This window comes from Bombina bombina, chromosome 5, assembly GCF_027579735.1.
Source record: "Bombina bombina isolate aBomBom1 chromosome 5, aBomBom1.pri, whole genome shotgun sequence".
In the NCBI taxonomy this organism is placed as follows: Eukaryota; Metazoa; Chordata; class Amphibia; order Anura; family Bombinatoridae; genus Bombina; species Bombina bombina.
Genome location: NC_069503.1, coordinates 541,405,908 through 541,433,696, shown reverse-complemented (window position 1 = coordinate 541,433,696; position 27,789 = coordinate 541,405,908). Strand labels below are relative to the sequence as shown.

The 27,789-nt window shown below is 41.5% G+C and overlaps 1 protein-coding gene across 1 annotated transcript; it reads right to left on the bottom strand.

Annotated features, from left to right (window-relative positions):
- Positions 1–18,251: 18,251 nt before the first annotated feature.
- XCR1 (X-C motif chemokine receptor 1) lies at positions 18,252–19,463 on the bottom strand. Its single transcript, XM_053715790.1, has one exon. It carries the CDS (start codon positions 19,461–19,463, stop codon positions 18,441–18,443), a length of 1,023 nt encoding a protein of 340 aa, XP_053571765.1. The 3' UTR covers positions 18,252–18,440.
- Between the last annotated feature and the right edge of the window lie 8,326 nt (positions 19,464–27,789).

Sequence of the window (27,789 nt, the reverse complement as noted above, 5' to 3'; positions counted from 1 at the left end):
GCAAGAAGTTCTAGCACCAAAATAAAAAAACAATGGGGACACCAGGCAGCCTTACCATGTACCTCTTTCTAATTTCACTTCAGAGGAGATTAGTGGGTAGATTTACCAAGCAGCGAATGCTGCTATCTACCGCTGTACGTTCCGGCTTGCTGGAAATGTAAGTTGAAGGGACATTAAACACAAATTTTTTCTTTTATGATTCAGATAGAACAAGCAATTTTAAACAACTTTCTAATTTACTTCTATTATCTAATTTGCTTCATTCTCTTGATATAATTTGCTGAAAAGCATATCTAGATAGGCTCAGCAGCTGCTGATTGGTGGCTGCACATAGATGCCTTGTGTGATTGGCTCACCTTTGTGCATTGCTATTTCTTCAACAACGGATATCTAAAGAATGAAGCAAATTGGATAATAGAAGTAAATGGGGTTTAAATTGGGTTTATTGTCCCTTTAAGAAGCAGCGGTCATAAGACTGCTTCTCTTTAACTCGTCTGCCTCCTCTGAGGCGGCGGACAGCAATCAGCCCGATCGGGTTGATTGACACCTCCTGCTAGCAGCCGATTGGCCGCAAATCTGCAGGGGGAGGCATTGCACAAGCATTTCACAAGGAATGCTTGTGCAATGATAATACGCTGGCGGCATTAATTGATGTGCGGCGGACATTATCCGCTACAGCGGATCATGTCCGCCTGCACATTGTTAAATCAACCCCAAAGCCATTAATTATTAAAGGGACACATTTAAATGCACATAGATGAATTACATATTTGAATAGAAACACAATTGCAATATAAATGTATTGGCAAAAATGCTTCTAGTAAAAGTTATCACCATTTTAGTGTTAACATTTTTCTCTGCACATGCATGTGAAGCATAGCTAGAGATAGTGTCAGTGCACAAGCATTTCAAAAACTGTAGCTGCTCAGAGCACCAGTGGGGCTTGTATCATGCCAGCAATTCATTTGAGTCATTACTAGAAGGCACAAGCACTTTAGGCAAGTTATGTGTTTAAAATGCTGGTGCACTGTGCATACTTACACTATTGAAACAGCTATAACTTTTATTAGAACAACAGCATCTAGCAAATATAAGAGAGGCGCCTCATGTGTGTATCAGTCACCATATAGACAAATCAGATAGAAAATAAACACAGGGTACTCACATTTCCATAGAGCACCCTTATTTGCTAGTAGACGCAGTATAAAGGTGTGTCAGCTCACCTCCTCCCGACAGCTGCACGTGGTCCAGGGACAACTCAAACACACTCACAGTGATGAACCAAACAATAGGCCCAACACAAATGTGCACCTGGCAATTAAGGCTTGTAAACACTGTTTGTAGTTCAAAAAATGATTTATTAAAACCATATAAAATACAAACAATACAGTGTTAAAAACTGGTGGGTAGTGGCGGAGTTACCCAGCAACCAAGATGGTCGCATGTTCTGGGAGCTCCGTGTATGCAGCTTCTAATATACCCTTATAGGCAATGGGAACCCTGACCATAAATGCCACAGCTATAGAGTATTAACACAGGAAGAAACCTGGGACATGCTGATACAAAATTGGAGGTTGTGAGTACAGTACTGAGCTAAGGAACTGTAGCGGATCTGCCTGCCACACACTAAAGCGCCATTTTGAGGGTTGGTTCACAGCTGCCCGACATGGAGATACAAATCCCATATGCCGCTATCAGGGATTTACTGGAGGAGCATGGGAGGAGGATGCTTGAGAGACTAGATGCTTTCATTGACACACTGCAAGTGGCAAGAATACACCGCGTTACCACTGTAGAGGAACGCGGTGCAGCACCGGAGTCACAGTGTATCGCAGCTCTCCAGGCACGTTCTCCATCACTGATGCTTGTGAGTGAGGGCCTCGAGATAGGGATCCGTTTTCCCTCTGCCGCCACAGACACCTTGCACGCCGAGGAGGAAATGCAGCATGGCCACTTGCACATGGGGGCAGGCTTTGTACAGCAATGCAGCGCTCACACTTTGCTATGCTCGCTTCTCTCTGCTACCAGCTCTGCGGATTCAATGCGGCGATTCTGCTGGGAGTGTTGCACGGGCCCTCAAAAGCACCGGCTATGTGCTACCACTCTCCTTGGGTCCCACGAGCTGTTTGGTTTCATGTAAGGGCTGAGGGTTTTGCTCGCATGCAAACGGGTTAGGCAGATCCTACTAGCAAAACTTATAAGTATCTGAGCAGTTTTATTGAGACTGCGGGGACTAATACACGGTAAAATCCTTATGTAGCTTGACCACTTCTCCTGCTTCATGATTGCAATACCGCCTGAGACTCTCTCTGGGAGACCTTAAAATGTATTTATTGTTGCTGCATGAGATTGGGACTTGTCACTTCACTGCGGCCGCTGGATACGACAAGATGTCATTACCCTGTGATTACATATCTACCCGGACTCATAATATTGATGTTCAGTAACATTCCGCCTCTTACTTGTCAAGATGTGTGATGTATTTCTCTTGTTTTATCTCTGGGTCTTGTGCGACTATTATGAGCTGTATATTTTAGGTAGAGCCATTCTCACATGATGAAAGTAGCCTATAGACATATTCTAAGTTAAGACTCCTTCAACACTCTCATGTCAATTTTAGAGCCTATTCCATCACTGCTTAATTGTGTTGCAACTGCAAGAATTTTATTATGCTCATTATGCAGTTTTAATGGGCTGCGGTCATACTGTAACGCCTATTGATTTAACCACTAGAGCAAGTAAATGTATCTCTCAGTGAGTTTAACTAATTAATACTCCTATGAGAATAGTTATATTGCTATAATAGCCCTAGGGCCTCAAATATAGATTTGTAACTTGTTAGTATGCCTGCTACAACGTACTATATATTTCCTTAGATATGCACAGTGTGTATTCATATTAACCTCTTAGCCATTTGCTATACATTAAGCTGACTGCTTGAGATACCCAGGTCACCCACGAGTAGTTATATTATCTAGGGTAGGCCTGCTATACATTGTGAGGTTTGCTTAGATAGGTATCTATCCTATGTTTAAGTAGTTTACAGGCTACTGTCTGTCCCCTAGGATATTAAGGAGAGGTACACACTCAAATAATCTAAAGCAAAGGACATGCTATTGACTGACCCCTCTTGATATATATGTTTAGAGGACGTGTATACCCACATTTTTAATCTCAGTACGGGAATGACTTCGTAATTTCCCTCTTACATTCCCCCCCCATCCCCGTTTGGCAGAGTTACGTAGTCTCTGCCCTGTCCAAGAAGTCACTGCGGTTTCTTGGGTCCTAATAACAAGAATATCACCGTTATATCTACATATATATATCTATCCTTCCTACATATAACCTGTTAGATGCTGCAATTTTGTCTTATTTAATCTTTAAACTAAGGTAGAACCAACGTAAGATTGTTTGCTGGTCTCCCTTATGTGACCTAGACTGGCACTGTTGTTTCTTGAGCCTAAATATGATCAACTTGTCTTTTTATATTGAAAAGATAGAGTCAGGAGTCCCGGTGTCTTGTAGGTAAATCCAAAGGCTTTTATTCGTTTAAAACAAATAGCGACAGCTCTTGGGTTACAGATTCTCAAAGCTGCAGCTCAGGGTAGTGGTCACTGCTGCTGACGCGTTTAGGCTTAGTCTGCCATAGTCATAGCATGTTAAGTGACCATTACTCTGGGTTTAAAAAGGCAAAGGTTGCCTCCTATAGGGTAAAACAATACACACCCCTTTTTTGCTGCAATTACATTGATCCTTGTGCATTCAATATATTCAATATAAACAAAGCTCAAGCTAGTGTATTTCTGACTCATATAAGATACTTAAAGAAAAAATAGTGATAATTATATCAAATTATAATAAAAATAAGTAATTTTGAAAATAAGAATTTTTCTCTTCATCATAAATAACCTATCTATGAAGTGGTGAGTCACTATTGCTGACGTTAATGTTTTTACCCCATAGCGGGTTGGTGAGTGATTCACTCTAGGTACTGTATTAGTAAATTCATTCATTTAAATGATTTAAAGCATTCTAATTATTACCTGTTGGATTAGTACATTCAGATAATACTTATTCTCTTTCTTTCTAGGGAAAATTATATTTGTGTTTAAATTTAAATTTAAATTTAAAAGGGTATGTTTTAGAGTGGCAAAAAGAACTTGGTTTAATATTAATAATATAGAATACTCATTGACCTTTTAAATTTTCCTGCACTAGCATATGATAACTGTATGACTTTAGTCTGTGGTTTTGCTTGAATAAATACATACTTGTAAAATGAATACATACTTATTTGTGAATTTGAGTAATTAATTAACCTCAAATAAAACCACAGTCTAAATGTCAGTTTGTGTCAAAACTAGATTTAGGTTGTGTCAAAACTGAATACTAGTTAGTATTTCTGTCATTGTAAAATATGGGGATCCCTAATGAAAATATACAAAATAATGAACAAAATCATGATAATGATAATAATAGTAGTGATATTAATGTTACTCAGGGGTTAGACTCTAATAGAATTTATTTCCAAAAATTGATTAAGTCAAATTCACTATTGAGTCCAGAGGGCCATCTTGTGCCTAACTTCAAAATCCAATATACTTCTTCTCTTGCCAAAAGGGACGACCTGTCTCCTCCCCTGATTGGGGGTAAGATGTGTTTGGGAATGGTCCATTTGAGGGTTTTTGGACTTTTATCATGCAGTTGGCAGAAGTGTGTTATTAGTGACGTTGTGAGTGTGCCCTGTTTAATGTTATTGACGTGCTCCCGTATTCTTGATCTGACCTCTTGTGTAGTCATACCTACATATTGTAGGTTACAGTCGGAGCACGTCAATACATAAACCACATAGGTGGCTCTGCAATTGTAACATCTGTCATGCACAAAATGTTCACCGGTTGTACTGGTAAACTCACTGCCAGGAGAAAGATGTTTGCAAGCAATGCAATCTTAGTAGTGGCATCTAAAAACTCCCCTTGTAGTTAACCATGTGTTTTGTGCTCTGGTGTTTGTATTGCGAAGTTGTGTAGGAGCTTATTACCGATGGTAGTGCCCCTTTTGAATGCAAACCGGCAGCCCTTTCTTTACTGTGTCGACAAGGCCCTCATCCGCCATTAGTAATGGAAAGTGTTTGGAGATAATGTCACAAATTTCCCCAAACTGATCACTGTGTTACAGAAGCATTAGTTATTTTGTTGTGAAGAGCTTATTTCCCAGCAGCAATGCCTGAACCAGCAAGCCAGCGCCTAAGAAGGGCTCCAAGAAAACCGTAACAAGTATCATTTCATAAAGAGTTAACTCTTTTTTTTCAGCTTTTAGAAACTATTGCCTAAATACACGTTTGCTGGCCTCAGCTCTAAGTTTAGTGATAACCAATCCCATTGTCTAATCACCTCTGGAGCCAGACTGCTAATTGATAAGATGAACTTGTAAACTTGTTATCTTAAGTACTGTAATCCTATTGTGGCCTGTCAAAGGACAGTGCTCTCTATCTAAATGTGTGATGGGGGATTTTGTGCTCCCCCCCCTCTCCCCCTGGGAGTGCCCTGTGTGCATGTAACCTTAATAAAAAGCAGGCTGGGCATCCCAGTCCTGAGTTCTTGTTTGACCCTCAATCGCAGCGTTGACTCGTTTTTGTGGGCAGAAGGGTATCCTAGCTGTACTGCAGCTAAGGGAGATTATTCTATATTTGCGAGACTCATATAGAATACTATGGAAAGCAGCTTCTCCCCTCTTTAGCAATAGGGATCCAGGCTACTAAGCGGTCCATCTCTCAGCGAGACTAAGGGTAACCGTAACATTTGGCGGCAGCGGCGGGATTTTCCTGGATTTCCTAGGAGAGGTACAGAACGGATGGAGAGCGCTTACGAAAAATTGAAGCGTACAACCCTAAAGGATTTACTTGAAAGCAGAGGGGGGTACGCCAGCAACCGGCCGAGGAGAGATCTGATCGCAGAATTGACCGAACTGGATCAGAGCTTCACAATGGCGGAAACACCGACCACGATTAGTGACGAAAAAACCAGGATTGTTCGGGAAAGGCTCTCATTATACGGGCCGAACCCCTCCATGGAATTGGTACAGCAGTTGATGGCGGAGGCGGACGACGATATACGAGAGACTCGAGCCCACGAACTCAACCTAGCGAATGCACACCACAATGCTGAAGCCCCGCAGGTAATCATCCCTGTCGAAAATGCTGGGAGGCCCAAGATACCCTATGCGGCATTTCGACCCTTTCTAGAGAGCGAGACAGGGATTGATGAATATTTGGCGGACTTCGAAAGGCAATGTGCCCTGCACCAGATTCCCAACAGAGAGTGGCCCACGATATTGTCTGGGAAACTATCCGGGCGAGCCCTGGAAGCCTTTCGTACTCTGGGTGCTGAGGAAGTGACACAGTATGAGCTAGTTAAGGAGACACTGTTGCGACGGTACGCTGTAACTCCGGACACGTATCGCCGACAGTTTCGGGGCACGGAAAAGAAGCCTAACGATACCCATATGGAATGGGCGCACCGAATGCGGAGAGCGGCAAATCACTGGCTGAGCGGAAGTAAAGCGGTGACTGGGGAGGAAATTTTACAATTGTTTCTCTTAGAACATTTTTATAATGGCATGGAACAGCAAGGGAAGGAATGGCTGCGAGACAGGCGGCCTTCTACCTTAGAAGAAGCAGCCAAATTGGCCGATGAACATTATGACTCCCGTCTTCACGAACCCATGAACTACCGAGCTCCAGGGTCGAACCCAGAGAGGTTTACCGTGCACCCCCTCGTGCTGAATTCCGAGCCCCGGTGCCCACAGGGCCCGTCCGACACTCAGGACCACCCAATAACAGCTCTGAGCGTCCCAGACCGACTTGCCACCGATGCAAGCAACCAGGGCATTTCATGGCTAGCTGCCCCCTTAATACGCACCAGACACCCAGGAATTACAATTACCCCTCTCGGTCCTATCGTCCGGCCCGGGCCCTCTGTGTTAACCAAGAGGCCCCTATGGAGGGATATGTGGGGCCGCTTCACGAGGCAGACCCTGTATATGCTGCCTCAGATAACCGCCAGCACCATCGGCAGAGGGTATGGCTCGAGGGGCGATCTACCGAGGGATTGCGAGACACAGGGGCTACTATCACGCTGGTACAGAGTCATTTGGTGCCAGAGCACAAGCGATCCGGACAGACTGTGGCCGTTAGAGTGGCGGGGGGGGATGTGTACAAAATTCCAACAGCTAAAGTGCATCTTGATTGGGGAGCGGGAAAGGGGGCTGTGAACGTGGGCCTAATGGATAATTTACCTGCCGAAGTACTACTGGGCAACGATTTGGGCCCCATGACTTCTGCCTATGCTCCAGTATGCAACAACGAGGCGGACCCAGTGACTACACGGGCCCAAGCCCGGACGGAGCGAGAGCTCTCACCAGTGCGGGAGACACAGGTAAGACCTACCCCGACCTTGCCTGACAGGTTAGGCCCCATACCCTGGGACACCCCAGATGCTTTCGAGGCAGAGTCTAAGACTGACCCGACCTTACAAAAGTACCGGGAACAAGCAGAGACCGGAGGGGGCGGGGCAGATAACGAAACATTCTTATGGGAAAAAGGGAAACTATACCGCTGGACAGAGAAAAGGGGACAGCGTAGGCGACAGCTGGTAGTGCCCCACAAATACCGTCAAGAAATCCTCAAAATAGGCCACGACATCCCCTTAGCAGGCCACCTAGCCGTAACCCGTACCCTACACCGCATTACTCACACGTTCTTTTGGCCAGGGGTGCACGTTGACGTTAGAACTTACTGTAACACCTGCGATGTGTGTCAACGAGTAGGAAGGCGAGGCGATCACCCTAAAGCCCAGCTAGTAAATATGCCCATTGTAGAGGAACCCTTCAGCCGGGTTGCTATTGACCTAGTGGGACCACTGGCTACCCCTAGTCCCTCCGGTAAGCGCTTCATTCTTACCGTAGTGGACTACGCTACCAGGTACCCAGAGGCTGTCGCCCTATCCAACATACAAGCGGATACGGTAGCGAATGCACTAGTACAGGTGTTCTCCCGGGTAGGATTTCCAAAAGAAATCCTATCCGACCGAGGCACCCAATTTACGGCTGAATTAACCCAACAACTCTGGCAGGTTTGCAAAATTAAGTCCCTCCTGAGCTCCCCATACCACCCCCAGACGAACGGGCTGTGTGAGAGGTTCAATGGGACCCTCAAGCAAATGCTCAAGACGTTCACTCAGGAATACCGAGACTGGGAACGCTTCCTGCCGCACCTCCTATTTGCTTATCGGGAGGTGCCCCAGGAAACGACAGGGTTCTCTCCCTTCGAGTTGCTCTACGGAAGAAAGGTACGGGGACCCCTAAACCTGATCCGGGAGCACTGGGAGGGAGAGTTGGAGGCTGACGGTGTCCCCATTGTGCCATACGTGCTGGAACTCAGGGACCGAATGGAGCAATTAGCCAAATCCGTGCGGGCTAATCTCCAGTTGGCCCAGAGAAGACAGAAAGTATGGTACGATCGGGGGGCCCGAAAGAGAATCTTCACCATAGGACAAAAGGTGTTAGTACTTAAGCCGGTGAAGACAGACAAATTGCAGGCGTCCTGGCAGGGTCCCTACCAGATCGTAGAGAAAAGGGGAGACACCACTTATGTGATAGCTAGCTGCCATGACAACAATCTTAGAAAGACATTCCATGTAAACATGCTCAAGGAATATTTTGAGCGACCAGAGAACGTGACGGCCGTATGTTGTTCCCCTCAGGAAGACCCCGACAGTTTACCCATTCCAGACCTATTAGAAAAGAGTCTCCCCACAGGTATAGTGGCGCAGGTTCAGATAGGGGACCGACTTAGCCCCACTGAAAGGGAGCAGCTCAACCAACTCCTCCAGTCCAAACACCTCACCTTCTCCCCGAAGCCAGGGTACACTACTTTAACCACCCACCAGGTAGATACTCCGGGACAAGCTCCCTTGCGCCAGGCTCCGTACCGAATCCCCGAAGCAGTTAGGACAGGAATGAAGAAGGAGATCGATGAGATGCTCCAGCTCAGGGTAATTGAGCCCTCCGATAGTCCATGGGCCTCCCCAGTTGTCTTGGTGCCCAAGAAAGATGGGACCACCCGGTTCTGCGTAGACTATCGGAGGCTCAATGAAAATACCGTGACGGACGCTTACCCTATGCCCAGGGTAGACGAGCTACTCGATCGTATAGCCAGGGGAAATTACCTGACAACTATTGACCTCTGCAAAGGTTACTGGCAGATTCCCCTGGCCCCGGAGGCTATCCCCAAGTCGGCATTCGTCACCCCATTCGGCTTATATCAGTTTAGGGTAATGCCGTTTGGGATGAAGAATGCCCCAGCTACATTCCAGCGCTTGGTGGATAGGCTCCTGGATGGCTTCCAGAGTTTTGCTTGCGCCTACCTGGACGACATAGCGATCCACAGTGAGTCCTGGGAGGACCACTTAGCTCATGTGGGAATGGTTCTGGATCAGATCCGGGCTGCTGGCCTGACTCTGAAGCCAGAAAAATGCCACTTTGGGATGGCCGAGGTACAGTACCTGGGTCACCGGGTGGGGTGTGGAAAGCAGCGACCAGAGCCGGCCAAAATAGAAGCTGCCGCCAATTGGCCCACCCCCATCACTAAGACTCAGGTCCTAGCCTTCCTGGGCACGGCAGGGTACTATAGACGGTTCGTACCAGACTACAGCACACTTGCCAAACCCCTGACTGACTTGACCAAGAAGAACTTACCTCGACAGGTCCTGTGGTCTCCCCACTGTGAAACGGCTTTCCAGGCTCTCAAAAATGCTCTAATTAACGCTCCTGTCTTGGCGGCCCCAGCCCTTAACAAACGTTTTATCGTCCATACAGATGCTTCCATGTTCGGGCTGGGAGCTGTCCTCAGCCAAGTAGGCGAAGATGGAGGGGAGCATCCAGTTGCCTACATCAGCCGGAAGCTCCTGCCCCGCGAAGTCAGCTATGCAGCGGTCGAAAAGGAGTGTTTGGCTTTGGTGTGGGCATTAAAGAAATTGACTCCCTATTTATATGGTCAGGAGTTCACTCTGGTCACCGACCATAACCCGTTGGTGTGGCTGAACCGGGTCTCTGGAGATAACGGCAGGCTATTACGTTGGAGCTTATCGTTGCAACCCTTCAATTTCACCATTACTTACAGACCTGGGAAACAGAATGGCAACGCCGACGGGTTGTCCAGACAAACCGACCTCAGCCCCGCATAACCAGCGGTCTGGACAGCCTTAGTCTGCCCCGAAAAGGGGTCAGACCGTGTCTGCCAGAGTGTTCCACAGAAAGGGAGCACTGTTACAGAAGCATTAGTTATTTTGTTGTGAAGAGCTTATTTCCCAGCAGCAATGCCTGAACCAGCAAGCCAGCGCCTAAGAAGGGCTCCAAGAAAACCGTAACAAGTATCATTTCATAAAGAGTTAACTCTTTTTTTTCAGCTTTTAGAAACTATTGCCTAAATACACGTTTGCTGGCCTCAGCTCTAAGTTTAGTGATAACCAATCCCATTGTCTAATCACCTCTGGAGCCAGACTGCTAATTGATAAGATGAACTTGTAAACTTGTTATCTTAAGTACTGTAATCCTATTGTGGCCTGTCAAAGGACAGTGCTCTCTATCTAAATGTGTGATGGGGGATTTTGTGCTTCCCCCCCTCTCCCCCTGGGAGTGCCCTGTGTGCATGTAACCTTAATAAAAAGCAGGCTGGGCATCCCAGTCCTGAGTTCTTGTTTGACCCTCAATCGCAGCGTTGACTCGTTTTTGTGGGCAGAAGGGTATCCTAGCTGTACTGCAGCTAAGGGAGATTATTCTATATTTGCGAGACTCATATAGAATACTATGGAAAGCAGCTTCTCCCCTCTTTAGCAATAGGGATCCAGGCTACTAAGCGGTCCATCTCTCAGCGAGACTAAGGGTAACCGTAACACACTGTATTTAGTCAAAAAAGTGGTTTTCTGTATCTGCCCTTTCTGCTTAGTTCTGTTGCCTTGTAATAGCATGGTGTCTCTATCTCTTTTGCTCGCCTCCTTTTTTATGGCAGTAACCATAGATTTAGGATAATCTCGAGAGACTAATCTGCTGACCAGTTTGTTAGCTTGAGTTTCATAAGAGGATTTAGTGGAGCAATTCCTCAAGGTCCTCACAAACTGACCTTTATTTATTGCTTTAAATACCCTATTTGTATGATTGCTTCTTGCGTGCAAGATAGTATTCTTTGCTGATGGCTTTCTAAAAACGCTAGTTTTTATACTTCCTTTCCCTTTGTCTGGTGCCCCAACCAATGTTACATCTAGGTAATTGATGTTCTTAGTATTGAACTCAAACGTGAAACCTAGTCCTAAGGTGTTATTATTTAACTCTTCAACAAACTGATTAATTTCAGTTGTGTCACCCTGCCAAATCACCAAAAGATCATCGATGAATCTTTTATAGAAGGTGATATTAGGTCTGTGTTGGTTTCTATCTCCATAGATGTGGGACTGCTCACACCAACCCATGTAGAGGTTGGCATAGGAGGGGGCAAACTTGGCCCCCATAGCAGTCCCACATCTCTGGAGGTAGAATACACCGTCAAAGTTGAAATAATTATGGGTTAATAGATAACTCGTGACCCGTAGTATAAAACTAATTTGTTCGTCTTCAAATTGGCCTGATCTTACCAAGAAATATCTGACAGCTTTTATCCCTTCTTTGTGTGGTATGGAAGAATAGAGCGATTTTACATCTATGGTTAACCATGCATTGTTCTCATTCCAACCTTCATCTTTCAGAAGGCTGAGCAAATGTTTTGTGTCTGCTAGATTACAGTTTGAATTTATTGTTTGCTGTGTGCCTGTTATTAGCTTTTGTGTGAACTGTGATTTACCTGTGGCGGCTCATAAGTGAATAGTACTCAGAGGCAATACATGCGGATAGGAGAAAACAAACTTTGCTTATTTGTCTTTTTATATTGTCTAATTTCTGTACATGACATTGTCCTACATTATGTAATGTTTAGTATTTTCCAAATTTTTTTAAGCGGGTTTAGTTTGAATTTGCAGTTTTCTTAACTCTCAATATGGTATTATAGTAGTAATGAGAAACCTACAATATTTATACGTTATTCAAGTAGGATTAGATTAGGCTTACAATCTTTTTATTGTATACTCAATGAGGAGGACTCTCTGGAATCCCATGACATGTCTTCAGATAAGCCCTAGTTATCAGATCACATGAGTGGATCTCTATTATACAGAAGACACTAGCGACCTTAATCATTAAAATAGAGGCTTTGATGAGGGATAATATTGTGCCCTGGTTAACACTTTGTCGAATGTTATCTTATTGTATGTGACTATAGACCTGTATTATTGCTCGTGTGATGTTATCCTTCACTCTGTGACTGTTGTACTTGTTTTTTTGCCTCAATAAAAACATTTATAAAACAAAAAAACAAAAAAAAAACAAAAAAAACTGGTGGGTATACAAAGCCTGTACCCCCAGATATGGTGCCTCAAGAAACAGCGTAACTGCTGAGAAAACGCGCTGCATATCTAGGGGTACAGACTTTGTACACCCACCCAAGAGGTAGAAAATATATTATTATAACTGTGTATGCAAAAGTGGAATAGACTGTCCCTTTAAAGGGATACTAAAACCAATTTTTTTCTTTAATGATTCAGTGAGAGCATGTCATTTTAAGCAACTTTCTAATTTACTTCTATTATCAACTTTTCTTTGTTCTCTTGCTATCTTTATTTGAAAAACAGGAATGTAAAGCTTAGGAGCCGTCCCATCTTTGGTTCAGCACCTGGGTATTGCTTGCTAATTGGTGGCTAAATGTAGTCACCAATAAGCAAGCCCTATCCATTGTGCTGAACTTAAAATGGGCCGGGCCGCTAAGCTTTACATTCTTGCTTTTCAAATAAAGATAAGAAGAGAATGAAGAAAAAATGATAATAGGAGTAAATTAGAAAGTTGCTTAAATTTGCACGCTCTATCTGAATCATGAAAGAAAACATTTGGGTTTAGTATCCCTTTAAGGATGTAGTATTGACAACCTTAATACTTTCTTCCTCTGACACTGGTGCATTTAACATATCTAACTGTTCAGCTGCTTTTGTAACATTTCCTGAACCTTTTATATAATCTTTCTTCATTATATTAATACATTTTTTGAGTATCCTCTCTGACACTATTTGTTAAATACTCTCGGTCTATTTGAAGGTACTCTTTTTTATTCTTTGTATGAGATCTAAAGCAAAAATTGGTATAAACAACAGACAATCTGTCCGGTAATTATTTCGCTTTTCGCTTCCATTCTTTTTTTCTTCTTAATAACATATGAGACAATTTTGACAAACAAGTATAATCTTGATCTACAGGATACAATTTTCTCCATATGTCAATCAAATCAAGTGCTTCCTCTAAACTCTTAAAAATGTTACCCTCAAACTTGTTTGAGAGTCTTTATCTCATTTGAGTTGAATTTATTATATTTAGACCTATCAACAACAGGATAAGAAATTAAATTTAAGTCACCTATTGTTAGGGGTTAATGTTGACCTGACTAGCGCCATTTTGTCATTTGCATCCATCTTGTAATGATTAAACTTTATTATAATGGGTTATTCTGTAGTCAGAAATATATGCTTGTTATTTTACTCTGCTAAGCCAGCTAACCTTGCAGATGTCCCGGGCTATAGGCCAGGGAGGGTACTATCTCTATAAGATGTTCAAACGACCTTGTTGTTTTTGCAGATGCATTGCTTATTATGACTATAGATATTGTTTATGAGCTAGTGAATTTCCAGCATAACACTGTGTATAACTGTGTAAAATGACGCGGCCATAACGTGTCATCAAATTACCCTATCTGCTGTTATTGTAGTCTATAAGACATGTTGTGTGTCTTTCAATAAAGGAGAATAGTTTTGGATCATTGCTGCGTGGTCTGAGTCTGTTCTAAGGATATCCTTATCAGGTAATCTACATCTGCTCCAGGTGATACAGTGGGCCGGAGGCTTCGGCCTGACCTGACACTCCCCCCATGAAACTAACACCTAACACCTATAAAAAATATTTTTTGTATCTGGAAAAGGCATAATGTTTTTTGAAGCTTAGAGGGATTCAGAAAGAGAATGCAATTTTAAGTAACTTTCTAATTTACTCCTATTATCATTTTTTCTTCATTCTCTTGCTATCTTTATTTGAAAAGCATGAATGTAAAGCTTAGGAGCCGACCCATTTGTGGTTCAGCACCTGGTCTGTGCTTGCTGATTGGTGGGTAAATGTAGGGAGATACCTTGATGTGATTCCTGGGCTTGACCAATTTGGCCAGATGCGGTAACTAACTCTTTTTGCTTTTAATCTTAGCTGTGTGCGCAAGTGAGTGCCAGACTTCCTCTGTGTGTTGTGTTAATTTGTTTTGTAATTTTCCCTATGGGCTTTGCTCCCAGACTTGTCTGGGGGTTAACTGCCTGGGTCTCTGGGGAATGTGCAGCTGCATGTGAGTGCTATTGAGCACCCAGGGCTGTGCGTTTTGCAGGGTCACAAGATGTGTACCAGGTCCAGCTTTAAAAGTGCAGTCCATTTCCATGTTTTGTATGTGTCTATGGAAATTACAATAGACCTGTGCACCCTTGGGTGGTTTCCAAATTGTTTGATTGAGAGCTTGCATTGTTTGGCTGTATTAGGGACCCAAGATGGGAGAGACTTTGATGTGGCTTTTGGGCCTGACCCATTTGGCCAGATGCGGTAACTAACTCATCCATTTTTGCTTTTAAACTTAGCTGTGTACTTGCAAGAGAGTGCAGTCCATTTCCGTGTTTTATATAAATATATATAAAAATGTATATATGCACATATAAACACACACGTATACACTGTGTGTGTATATATATATATATATATATATATATATATATACATGGCTTGACATTTCCAGTGATCCACTAGTCCTAGATGACTTAGAAATTTGACCTTTTCCTATCTTTACAGGGACAGAATACTGTAATACTGTAAAATAGTTTTTCCCTTATATAAAAAAAAACCCCATGTTTGTTTTACTTACTTTTTTTTTTTTATTAATGTGTGCATTCTATAACCCTGATTGCCTTTCAAATGGTCTTGGGGGTTTCTAGGGCTTAAAGTGATGGTAAAGTTAATGAACCATGCTGTAGCCAATCGTATCAAGCCCCCTTTGGCGTCCAGCAAGTTAATAATAACGCCCCTTGGTTTTGACTCCAAAGAAGGCGCAATTTGATTGGCTACACCATGATTCGTCATTAAACACAGAAATAGAGAATGCGTTGCGGGTGGAGAAACAGCACAAAGTATAACAACATGAAAGGGTCATTATTGATATAATTTAGCGTTTACAATGATTTTGTTTAATGAAACTGCCCATCATTTACTTTTTGAGTACAAATATTGTCAATATAATCGATGAACTTTACCATCAATTTGAGGGAGCTGAGATTAAGGGATTTGAATTACTTACCCCATCCAGCTCAGTTCTTCTATCCACTTCCTGGTCTCCAAGTTGATGACGTTACCATCATTGCCGGATAGCAGAGGTGATGCAGAGCTCGGCCACCTCGTACAAGACTTTAACTGCAGAGGGGGCCCATGATCAGATAAGTCCCCCCCCACACACATCTTGTCGCTATCTGCAGTTAAGGCATTGAGCAGATGATGACCATGATAAAGGGTTAATATTATGTTTCTTACATTAGAAACATAATGTAAGACACATGATATTAAATAACTATATGTGTATCACTATAGGTTGCTTTCTTTATTATTTGTTGCCGTAGTATTGCCATAGCTTTGCTGCATTTTCATTTAGTAAAACTGGATTTTACAATAAATGCCTGAGAATATATCTGTGACTAATTTCTAACATTCTGGGATATGCCCCATTGCCTCTTATTTTTTGTACCAAATAATATTTACGCATTGCATTTGGAGGCACTTAGGGCAAAAGTATGCCTGTAGGCGGGGCTTAAAATTTAGGTGAGGTCACCTTCCTTAAAGGGACAGTATACTGTAAATTGTTTTTTAACTTGATATTTTTTCAATTTCTTGTTATAACAGCAGCAGAGCATACATACAATCTATGAGAAATTTCTCCTTTAGGTTTATTTCAATTAAGGCATGCTACCATTTTTCTAATTTTATATAGACAATTGTTTTTAAGGAGTTAAACAGTGAGGCTGAAAGTCTAAAGGTTCTGACATCACAGCACACACTTCCTAACGTTTGTATTGTAGAGAAGTTGCTAAAATTTCTGAATCCTACTACTGATTAAAGTGATGTTAAACATTACATGTTAGACATTATGATGTATTCAAAGCAAAGATTAGCCTTAGAATAATATGAAGCTGCATTTTTACAATTATATTAGATGTTTAAATATTAAAACTATAAGTGTAAAGGTTTAGTTTCTATAATGTACTTTAGTTTCTAAGTAATGAGCACCGCCATGTTTGAACTATTTTTGCAAACAAAACTGTGAAGAATCCCTTTTAGATTATCTTATGATCCACACAGCCTTGTTTAGACAGTTTTATATCTTTACCTAATTGTCTTCAGCAAGAGAAACAGATAAGGGGCAACTTAAGTGAAAACAGGGTGGTGTTCTATCAGAAGAGCTACATTCTGTCAGCTGTTTGATAAAAATACGCACCACGCATGCGCTCCTTAGTTTGCTGATCTGATGTTTGCTATTCTGACTGAACACCGCAACAGCTAGTTACCATGTTTATTTAAATTTTCCCATTATCACTATATATTTAATTTAAAAGCAACTGTAACTACAAAATTCATTGAGCATGCCTCACAACAAATGGCACATGCGCCATTGTGCTAGACTTGTGTTGGCCGCTGTTGCAGTGTTCTGTCAGAATAGCAAACATCAGATCAGCAAACTGAGGAGCCCATGCGCGGTGCATATTTTTTATCAAACAGCTGACAGAACGTCACTTCCGTTCGTTAGTTTGAGGTGTTTGCTCTTCTGATAGAACAGTGGCACACATTACTTTATAGGATCTCAGTGGAATTTAAAGGGTCATGATACCCAATTTTTTTCTTTCATGATTTAGAAAGAGTATGTCATTTTAATCAACTTTCTAACTTACTTCTATTATCTAATTTGCTTCATTCTCTTGATATCACTTGCTGAAAAGCATATCTAGATAGGCTCAGTAGCTGCTGATTGGTTGCTGCACATAAAGGCCTTGTGTGATTGGCTCACGCATGTACATTGCTATTTCTTCAACAAAGGATATCTAAAGAATTGAGCAAATTAGATAATAGAAGTAAATTGGAAAGTTGTTTAAAATTGCATGCCCTATCTGAATCATGAAAGTTTAATTTTGACTAGACTGTCCCTTTAACTTGCAAAACTATTCTGAACATTTTTAACTGCTTTTCTTTTGTGCATGTCAGAATGTTTGTCTTTCCCATAACAGTTAAATAATCAAACAGGTAAACAACATTTTAGCACATTTTTTATTATTTTCTATTTAACGTTGTACAACAAAGGATACCAAAAGAACGAAACAAATTAGACAATAGAAGTAAATTGGAAAGTTGTTTAAAATTGCATTCTCTTTCTGAATCATGAAAGAAAAAATTGGGGTTTTATGTCCCTTTAAGCTACGAAAAGAATAATGTATCTGTCTAGTGCTACGGACGTTTCTGGAGCTATACAAATAAATGATAATAATAATATCTATCATAGAAAAAACATTTATGAATATATTGTTTACTTAGAAATATGTATTGCATATTTTATGTACATGCTACTCTGTGTTTTAACTAGACATCCATGATATAACAAAGCTATTCTATATTTTCTAACATTTCAAATCTATTATTATTGATTTACTAGACAGGTATTAAATATGTATGATCTAGCACTAAACCAATTATAAAATGTGTACAGCAACACACCTATACATTATTACCTTGTTATTAGCAAATTTGTTGTTTTAAAATATATAGAAATACAAATATAAAACCAACCATTTTGTGCATTCAAGTATTATATTGGTAGCTTGCGAACTTACAAAAATGTGTGACTTAAAACTATTTTATGGTACAAGTGGAAGCTAATAGGAATTTTAAAAAGCTAAAGCAACATATGCTATAAAACTAGTAATTTATAAAAAAAATAGAAATCATTTGAATTCATTCTCATTGAATTGACAAGTTCATCTTGATTATTACATGGTCTGTAAATGATGTAAAAAGTGCTTCAAATGTGTTTGAAATGTAATACTATTAAATGCATACAATATAGGATAAAGACAAAAATGTATGAATTAAACTATTTTATGGTACAAGTGGAAGCTTATAGGAATTTTAATAAGGATTCGGTAACATGTATCAGAGCAAGCCAATGCAACATATGCTATAAAACTAGTAATTTAGTAAAGAGATCCATCTTCATGATAGAAATCATTTGAATGAATTCTCACTGAATTAGCAAGTTCATCTTGATTGTTACATGGTCTGTAATGATGTAAAAAGTGCTTCAAATGTCTTCTAAATTTAATACCAACAAATGCATACAATATAGGATTGAGACAACAGTGAGAAATCGCTAGCTTTTCACTGATGTATTTTGCATAATCAATGCTCTTAATTAATTCACAGTCCATAAAAAACTGTTGAAGGTGTAAAGACTGTAAAAGTAAAACAACGTTATAAGGAGCCCAACTGATGAAATATACTACCACAATAATTAGAATTAGTTTAACTGGTTTATGATTTCTCTGGGACCGAGATCTGAGTAATGTCTTTATTATTTTATAATAACAGAAGATGATAACAGCGAAGGCAACCAGAAAGGAAACATTTTGTTGATAATTGCTCACTAATTTTGGAATGAGATCATTATATTCACAACTCTGAAACCCATCGGAATTGGTCTGAGTTTTAAATATAATCACAGGGAGAGAGGCAACAATGCTAATTATCCAACTAATTAAACTGGCCATGATTCCAAATATGGGTTTTCTGGTTTTCATTGCTGACACAGGATCAACCACAGATAAGTATCGATGAAAAGTCATACATGTCAAGAAAATAATTCCACTATAAAATCCAATGGAGAAAAGGGCATTAAAGATTTTGCAAGCCACAGATCCAAACACCCACCCACGCCTATGATAGACAATAAAAAATGGAAGCCAAGAAGTAAAAATCAGGTCTGCAATGGAGAGATTAAAAATGAAGACATTTGTAAGAGACACAAGATTTTCATATTTGATGAGAATCCAGAGGACAAGGCAGTTTCCAATGATGCTGAAGACAAAGAAAAGAGAATTCAAGATGGTGGTGAGATTAGCAGCAAATACATATATATCCACTTTGTCACAAGGCTTGTTAAATAAAGATTCATCATAGGAATATGACACGTAATCTGCAAAATCTGTTGTTTGTTCCATCTTCACAATCTGAAAAAAATAAAATAAAGTTCTCCTTGTTAAAGTTGCACTTACTAGCATGTACTAGCCTATTGTTGAATTGTGTCTTACCTTTGTACAAATTCAAGGTATTAGTGGTTTACTAGTATCATATCCCATATATATAGCTTCTCATTTTTATGGTTTTGCAGTACTAAAAGTGAACTGAAAGTGTGAGAGCATACACCTGTAGGAAAGTCTATAGAAAGTGGTAAATAACTTACATTTGCTCCTTGGCTGCTATAAACGGCTGTAATACAATTTTGTGTAGCAGTCAATTGTTTAAAGGGATATTGCAGACACTGATTTTCTGTTAAAAAGGTCTATGTAAATTGTTTATTAATAGTATGCTAAGCTAGGATTCAAAGATTTGTTCAAAATCTAGGAGCCAGCTCAAAAATGTACAAGTAAATGTCACCTTATTTTTTTGTCAAGCCAGCAGCCAAATGGCCTCCCATAAAATCCCTATAGTTCCTAAGGCATAACCTATTTCTATACAAGTATTTGTTATTCATGAGACTAAAGAGTACATTACATTCAGGGTGAATATGTTACGGTCAACTGTTACTTCTGGTGCTTTATCTGTAGTCCGGGGCCTGTCCCTATAATAACGGGAGGGTACCGCATGTTACTTTTCAAGTCTAGTCAGCAAAACTGCTTGTTTTTAAATTAATGTTGCAGATCCAAAAAAAATCCTGATCCCTCTCTACTTCTGTCACACCTTGTCACACTTACACAAGGGTATTGTCAAGCCAGATAGGCCATAGAGACTGAGGTAGAAAATATGTTAGTCTAACCTAGGCCTCTGGATGGTGTTCTGGCAATGACCAGTTTTTACTCCAGTAGATAATCAAGAAAACAATATTAATGACACCTGAAGGGTATGAAAGCACAGCAGGAGGTCACTGAAGAGACAGATGGGGTCTGGACAATGGTGTATTTCAGGTCAGCAGCAGGGAATAAATCAACTAAACAAAGTAAATGGATGAGACAAAACCAGGAACAGTACAAATCAACAAACTGCCAGACATGGTACCAAGGAATAAGACTAGGACAATGAGTCAGCAAACAGTCCAGGAATAGCAGCAGGTAGACAATCAGCCAAGCAATATAGAAAAGATTAGGCAAGCTCAAGTATAAAAAAAATGTATGGTTGTCTGATAAATTAATTTCTTTAATTATGGTGAGAGTCCACAAAGCCATCACATGTGAGATTAAAGTTGAGTCCTACATTAGGAGGCAAAACACCCCACACAACAAAGCTTTAATTCCTCCCACTTTCCCATGGTTCCTTAGCCAAGAGGAAGGAGAAAATAAGAAAAGTAGGAAAGGAAAAGCAGGGTAAAAGAAGTGCACACTGGTACTGCTTCCAACTGTTATGGAAAAACAAGAGTGGGTCTCGTGGACTATCACCATCGTGAAAGAAATTAATTTATCAGGCAAGCATACATATGTTTTCTTTCATAAGATGGTGAGAGTCCACGATCCATCACATGTCGGATCCTATACCCAAGCTGTGAAATATACAAGACCACCATGAAAAAGGGCGTAAAAACAGTTAAGACAGGTAGAGCTACTAAACAGGTACTACGGGCTCCAGAACCTTCCTTCCAAAAACAGCCTCAAAAGAGACAACTGTGTAAAAATGATAGAATTTTGTAAAGGTATGTAAAGATGACTAGGTAGCTGCCTTGCAAATCTGTTCAATGGAAGCATAATTTCTAAAAGCCAAAAAGGTGGCTATTGTCCTGGTCGAATGAGCAGCAATTTTTTAAAGGAGAGAGTTCCCGCTACTACTAGGTATGCTACATGAATCAGTTTTAAGCCAAGCTGCCAAGGTAATTGCAGTAGCTTTCAGTCCCTTGTGGAATCTGAGAAAAGGTTAAACAAGGAAGAAGAATTTCTAAATTTTATAGTGGCTTGAAGATAAAATGTCAAGGCCTTTAATACATCCAAGTTATAATGTAATTACTCTTTAAAGTTTGTTTGGCACTGGACAGAGATGGGAACACAATTTCCTGATTGATGTGTTCAGAAGAAAAATCCTTAGGAAGAAAAGAGTATTCTTTTATTCTTAAAGCTGCTTTATCCTGATGAAAAAATCAGTCAAAGAGAATCACAAAATAGAGCTGAAAGCTCAGATACTCTTCTGGCCGAGGAAATAGCCAAGAGAAAGAGAACCTTTCAAGACAACAGTTGAATGTTCAAATGATGCATAGGTTCAAATGGCTGAGCCTGAAAAACAGACAAAACCAAGTTAAGGTTCCAGGCCTGATATCCAGTCTTATCCTGACCAAAGCGTGAACAAAGGCTTGAATCAGGAAGTCCCAAAATCTTCTTGATACAAGACTGAAAGGGCAGAAATTTAGCCTTTAAAGGACCTGGCTGATAAACTCTTATCCAGACCATCCTGCAAAAATTGTATAATTCGAGTAATTCTAAAAGAGTTCTGATGGTAATCCTTAGACTCGTATCAGGAAAGGAAACCTTTCCAGATTTTGTGATAAATATAACATGTAACAAGCTTTCTAGCCTCAATCAAAGTCTCTAACGCTTGATCTGAAAAATTTCTCTTAGACAAAATCAGGTTTTTTTGTGCCATGCTGTCAATTTGAGAAATTTGAAGTTTTGATGGAAGAAGGAACCTTAATAGAGAAGGTCCTTTCTTAATTGAAGACGCCAAGGCTGTCTGGAGGACATCTGTAGCAGATCTCTGTACCAAGTCCTGTAAGGCCATGCCTGAACAATTATAGTCTCTTTCCTGTTTTATCCTGGATAGATAAATAAAGGAGGAATATATAAATCAGATTGAATGACCAGGGAACAACTAGTTAGAGTCACATGGGAATCTCTAGAGCTTGTGACCAAATGCTGGGGTAGCTTGTAATTCAAGTGACGAATGAGAAAGTCAGCTTCCCAATTGTCCCCACCCCAAATGTAAATTGCTGAGATCATGCAATGATAGCATTCTGCCCAAGTCAGAATGTAGGCTACCTCTTCCATGACTAAGGTGATTACTGACTTGGTGGTTGATGTAAGCCTCAGCTGTAATATTGTCTGACTAAAACCTCAGAAAAGACTTCTGTCTTAACAGCTGCCAACTCTGGAGAGCCCTGAAGATTGCTTGGAGATGTTGAATGGTAACCTCACTTCCTGAGGAAACCAAACTCCCTGCACTTTCTGGGAACCCCAGACTGCACCCCAACCTAGCAGGGAAATTACTACCCAATTTGAACAGAGAAATGAGGCTTCCTGAATAAATAATTGGTCAGTTTGCCACTAAGTTAGTAAATGTCTTGTCTTGAACTCTAAAGAGATTTTCTTAGACAGATTGCTGTAATCTTTATTAAGCTGTTGAAGCTACTATCATGAGACCAACTACCTCCATGCATTAAACCAGTGTAGAAAGAAGAGTTTGATGGAAATAACACAGGGCATCTGCAATTAGAGCTATTGAGAGTGCCCACAGTGAAGCCCAGAAAGGCAACTCTGGTTTGCGGTAGTCTGGAGCTTTTCAAGATGTTGTTTTTTAAACCATGGGAATGAAGAACTTGAAGAATTGTGTTTGTATTTTCCTGAGCCATCTGAATAGAAGCAGCTTTTATCAGAATGTCGTCTAGGTAAGGAGATACTGCCTTGCCCTGAGCTCTCACTACAGACAGCAGAGCTCTGTGACCCTTTTACAAGATTATTGGTGCTGGTGCCAGATCAAATAGGAGGAGCACACATTGGTAATGCCTGTTTAGAAAGACAAATCTGAGCAATTTTATATGATCCCTGTGAATAGGGATATGCAAATAGTTATCAAGTCCATTGTAGACATAAATTGACTCTCCTGCACTAAAGGTAATCTAGTGCAAAAAGTCTTCATTTGAAAGTTGGAACTTTCAGAAATTTGTTCAGAGTTTTGAGATCCAAGATAGACCTGTAAGTACCGTCTTTCTTTGGAACAATGAAAAGGTTTGAATGGAACCCTTGAATTTGTTCTTCCAAGGGGACCGGAGTAATCACTCTTATGGCTTCTATGTGTTACACATATCAAGAAAGCCCTTTTGCAACATAAGACAGGATGAATCTTCCTCAAAAAGAGACTGAAAAACTATGCAGTACCCCTGGGAACATACCCAAGAAATTTGAACAGATTTTTTTCAAGCCTCCTGATAAAAGGTTCAGTCTTCCCCACTAACTGAGTCTAGGCTGAAGCTGCATCTTTATGCTGATTTGGAGGAAGCTTTTTTTTTTAATCTGTTTAGATTTAGACCTAGAGGAACCAGTCTTCCATGTAGACTTGGAGGTGTCTGACTTCTGAGACACTGAAGAGGAGGATCTTTTCATCTTGGAATGAGAAAAGGAGTGAAATCGTCTAGGGGACATAAACCTGGCCTTAGCCTTTTTTGGCACCTCCATTTTTTGTAGCAATGATAGCATCCAGTCCAGGTCCAAACAATATATTTCCCTGAAATGGTCGAAAAATAGAGAATACCTTTAGGTACTACGAGATAAATTATAAGTGGATCGTTATTTAGCCATCACGTGCTAGACGGAGGCTTTAATTGCTCGTCTGGGTGCACACAAGTTGCAAGTAAAACTTTTGCCTCGAGTGAAACCCAGGCATTTAACCCCAGAGCAACCTGGGTGACTGGTCCGCAGGGAAGCAATACAAACATTATCAACACAACACACAGAAAACCTGGCACTCGCCAGCAGATTCACAGTAATGTTTAAAAGCAAAACTGGGGCAAGTCAGCTACATTTGGCGCCAAAGGATCAAGCCCAGGACAAGGTCTCCCCCTTCCTGGGACCCTAAACCAGCACCCACACAATGCATGTAACCGACTTCCCCCAATTTTGCTGTCAGTGTTCAGGGCTGTGGAGTTTGCTGTGGCTTAGGATGTGTATCCAGTCCAGTCTGTGAGTGTGGTCCATTCCTGTGTTTTGTATTTACATAGGGGAGGTTACAAAAGTCTGTGTCACCCTGGGAGGTTCCCAGCTGGTTTGTTTGGAAGTATGCATTGTGTGGGTGCTGGTTTAGGGTCCCAGGAAGGGGGAGACCTTGTCGTGGTCCTGGGCTTGATCCTTTGGCACCAAATGTAACTGACTTCCCCCAGTTTTGCTCTTAAACATTACTGTGACTCTGCTGGCGAATTCCAGGTTTTCTGTGTGTTGTGTTGATAATGTTTGTAATGCTTCCCTGCGGACCTGTCACCCAGGTTGCTCTGGGGTTAACTGCTTGGGTTGCTGGGAACTTTGTAGCTGTCTGTCAGTGTTCAGGGATGTGGAGTTTGCTGGGGCTTAGGTTTTCTGTGTGTTGCTGTCTGTCAGTGTTCAGGGATGTGGAGTTTGCTGGGGCTTAGGTTTTCTGTGTGTTGTGTTGATAATGTTTGTAATGCTTCCCTGCAGACCTGTCACTCAGGTTGCTCTGGGGTTAACTGCCTGGGTTGCTGGGAACTTTGTAGCTGTCTGTCAGTGTTCAGGGATGTGGAGTTTGCTGGGGCTTAGGATGTGTACCCAGTCCAGTCTGTGAGTGCGGTCCATTCCTGTGTTTTGTATTTACATAGGGGAGGTTACAAAAGCCTGTGTCACCCTGGGAGGTTCCCAGTTGGTTTGTTTGGAAGTATGCATTGTGAGGGTGCTGGTTTAGGGTCCCAGGAAGGGGGAGACCTTGTCGTAGTCCTGGGCTTGATCCTTTGGCGCCAAATGTAACTGACTTCCTCCAGTTTTTCTTTTAAACATTACTGTAAATCTGCTGGCGAGTGCCAGGTTTTCTGTGTGTTGTGTTGATAATGTTTGTAATGCTTCCCTGCGGGCCTGTCACCCAGGTTGCTCTGGGGTTAAATGCCTGGGTTGCTGGGAACTTTGCAGCTGTCTGTCAGTGTTCAGGGCTGTGGAGTTTGCTGGGGCTTAGGATGTGTACCCAGTCCAGTCTGTGAGTGCGGTCCATTCCTGTGTTTTGTATTTACATAGGGGAGGTTACAAAAGCCTGTATCACCCTGGGAGGTTCCCAGTTGGTTTGTTTGGAGGTATGCATTGTGTGGGTGTTGGTTTAGGGTCCCAGGAAGGGGGAGACCTTGTTGTAGTCCTGGGCTTGATCCTTTGGCGCCAAATGTAACTGACTTCCCCCAGTTTTTCTTTTAAACATTACTGTAAATCTGCTGGCGAGTGCCAGGTTTTCTGTGTGTTGTGTTGATAATGTTTGTAATGCTTCACCCAGGTTGCTCTGGGGTTAACTGCCTGGGTTGCTGGGAACTTTGCAGCTGTCTGTCAGTGTTCAGGGCTGTGGAGTTTGCTGGGGCTTAGGATGTGTACCCAGTCCAGTCTGTGAGTGTGGTCCATTCCTGTGTTTTGTATTTACATAGGGGAGGTTACAAAAGCCTGTGTTACCCTGGGAGGTTCCCAGTTGGTTTGTTTGGAAGTATGCATTGTGTGGGTGCTGGTTTAGGGTCCCAGGAAGGGGGAGACCTTGTCGTGGTTCTGGGCTTGATCGTTTGGCGCCAAATGTAAAAAGTACATCGATGCAGCCGATCATTGGTGGGTGGGATACAAGGGAGGCGGGTGGGTGGCCCATCGCTGGAGCAGTTCCTGTGCGGCAGATGTCGGGAGCATGCGCAGGGGGCACGCACGTTCACTACACAGATTTAAAAGCAGGAGAGAGAGGGAGGAATAACTTTTGGGAAAGGGATCTGGGAAGGGGAGGGTATTAAGGGCGGGCAGGTACACTACAGACAAAATTGGCTTTATTTTTTTATTATTATTATTATTCCTGGAAGGTACAGAGTACCTAGACAGGTTGCTCCTTAGGGATGTCCCAGATGAGCCCAATGCCTGCAAAGGGTTCTCTTCGGCCCTTTGCATGCATTTGTGCTTATTAGCTGTGAAATTACAGAGTTAATGTACTGTTTTAGGGTAAAAAGCAGATCCCTAGAACTGTCCTGGGGATAACCCTGGTGGATAGAAAATCTCTGCAGGGCTGCATGACCATGTCTAACAGTAAATACAGCACATAGGTTACAAAGTTGAGTCGGGGGCACACCAACTCTTTCTTACATAGCAAACACATATAAGAAAGGGTTAAATTCTCAGTAGATCGCCTCTCTAAATGCTCAGTGTTATGTGCTAAGACTTTAGCTGCACCATTCTGCTCCATAATTATTTTGAAAAGTAAGGACATTAGAATATCTAAATATAGATAGCAGCACATAAATACAGTATTACAAACACAGATGGTTAACCCCTAAGGTGAACATACAAATGTTGGTACAATTTATGTTGAGTACTGTCACTTTAAAAAAAGGAAAACGTGCTATAAAAAATAAAAGTGTAAGGGTTACAGTAATTGTGTACTGTCACTTTAAACAGTAGGAAATTGTATTGAAATACTTATTTTAAGCAGAATTTAATTAAGCCCAGCAAATAATGGTGTTAAGAAACTGAAATTTGCACTAGCCTGAGGGGTATATTTATTATAGTGCGGACGGACATAATACGAAGTAGCGTATCATGTCCGCTGCACATCGATAAATGCAGAAAGCATACGCTGTTGGCATTTATCATTGCACCAGCAGTTCTTGTGAACTTCTGGTGCAATGCCGCCCCCTGCAGATTTGGCCACTAGCAGGGGGTGTCAATCAACCCGATCGTATTCGATCGGGTTGATTTCTGTCCGCCGCCTCAGAGCAGGTGGATAAGTGACGGCGCTTGATAAATTGACCCCCGAGTGTCTAACTGGCCTTTCCCCCTGAAAGCCCCTTTCATGCTTGAGAAGATGGATTCCAAACAGAAGAACAGTTACATTTAATTTTAAACTGGTAAATATAAAATTTAAATAAAAAAATTGTCAAAAGTGCCTATAACTGTATGTAATGTTATCTGGTGTACGTAACTATGTCCCCAAGCTATGTGAAACATGTACCTGGTTATCATGGTAATTGCCTGTGGGCTATGTGCATGCAAACACTTACTTACCTGTCAGCACTCACTCTTCCAGTAGAAGAGCCCATCCTGTTTTCCCAGCGACAACTGTGGCAGGCAAGTGACAAACTCCATGCCTGAACAATTATAGTCTCTTTCCTGTTTTATCCTGGATAGATAAATAAAGGAGGAATATATAAATCAGATTGAATGACCAGGGAACAACTAGTTAGAGTCACATGGGAATCTCTAGAGCTTGTGACCAAATGCTGGGGTAGCTTGTAATTCAAGTGACGAATGAGAAAGTCAGCTTCCCAATTGTCCCCACCCCAAATGTAAATTGCTGAGATCATGCAATGATAGCATTCTGCCCAAGTCAGAATGTAGGCTACCTCTTCCA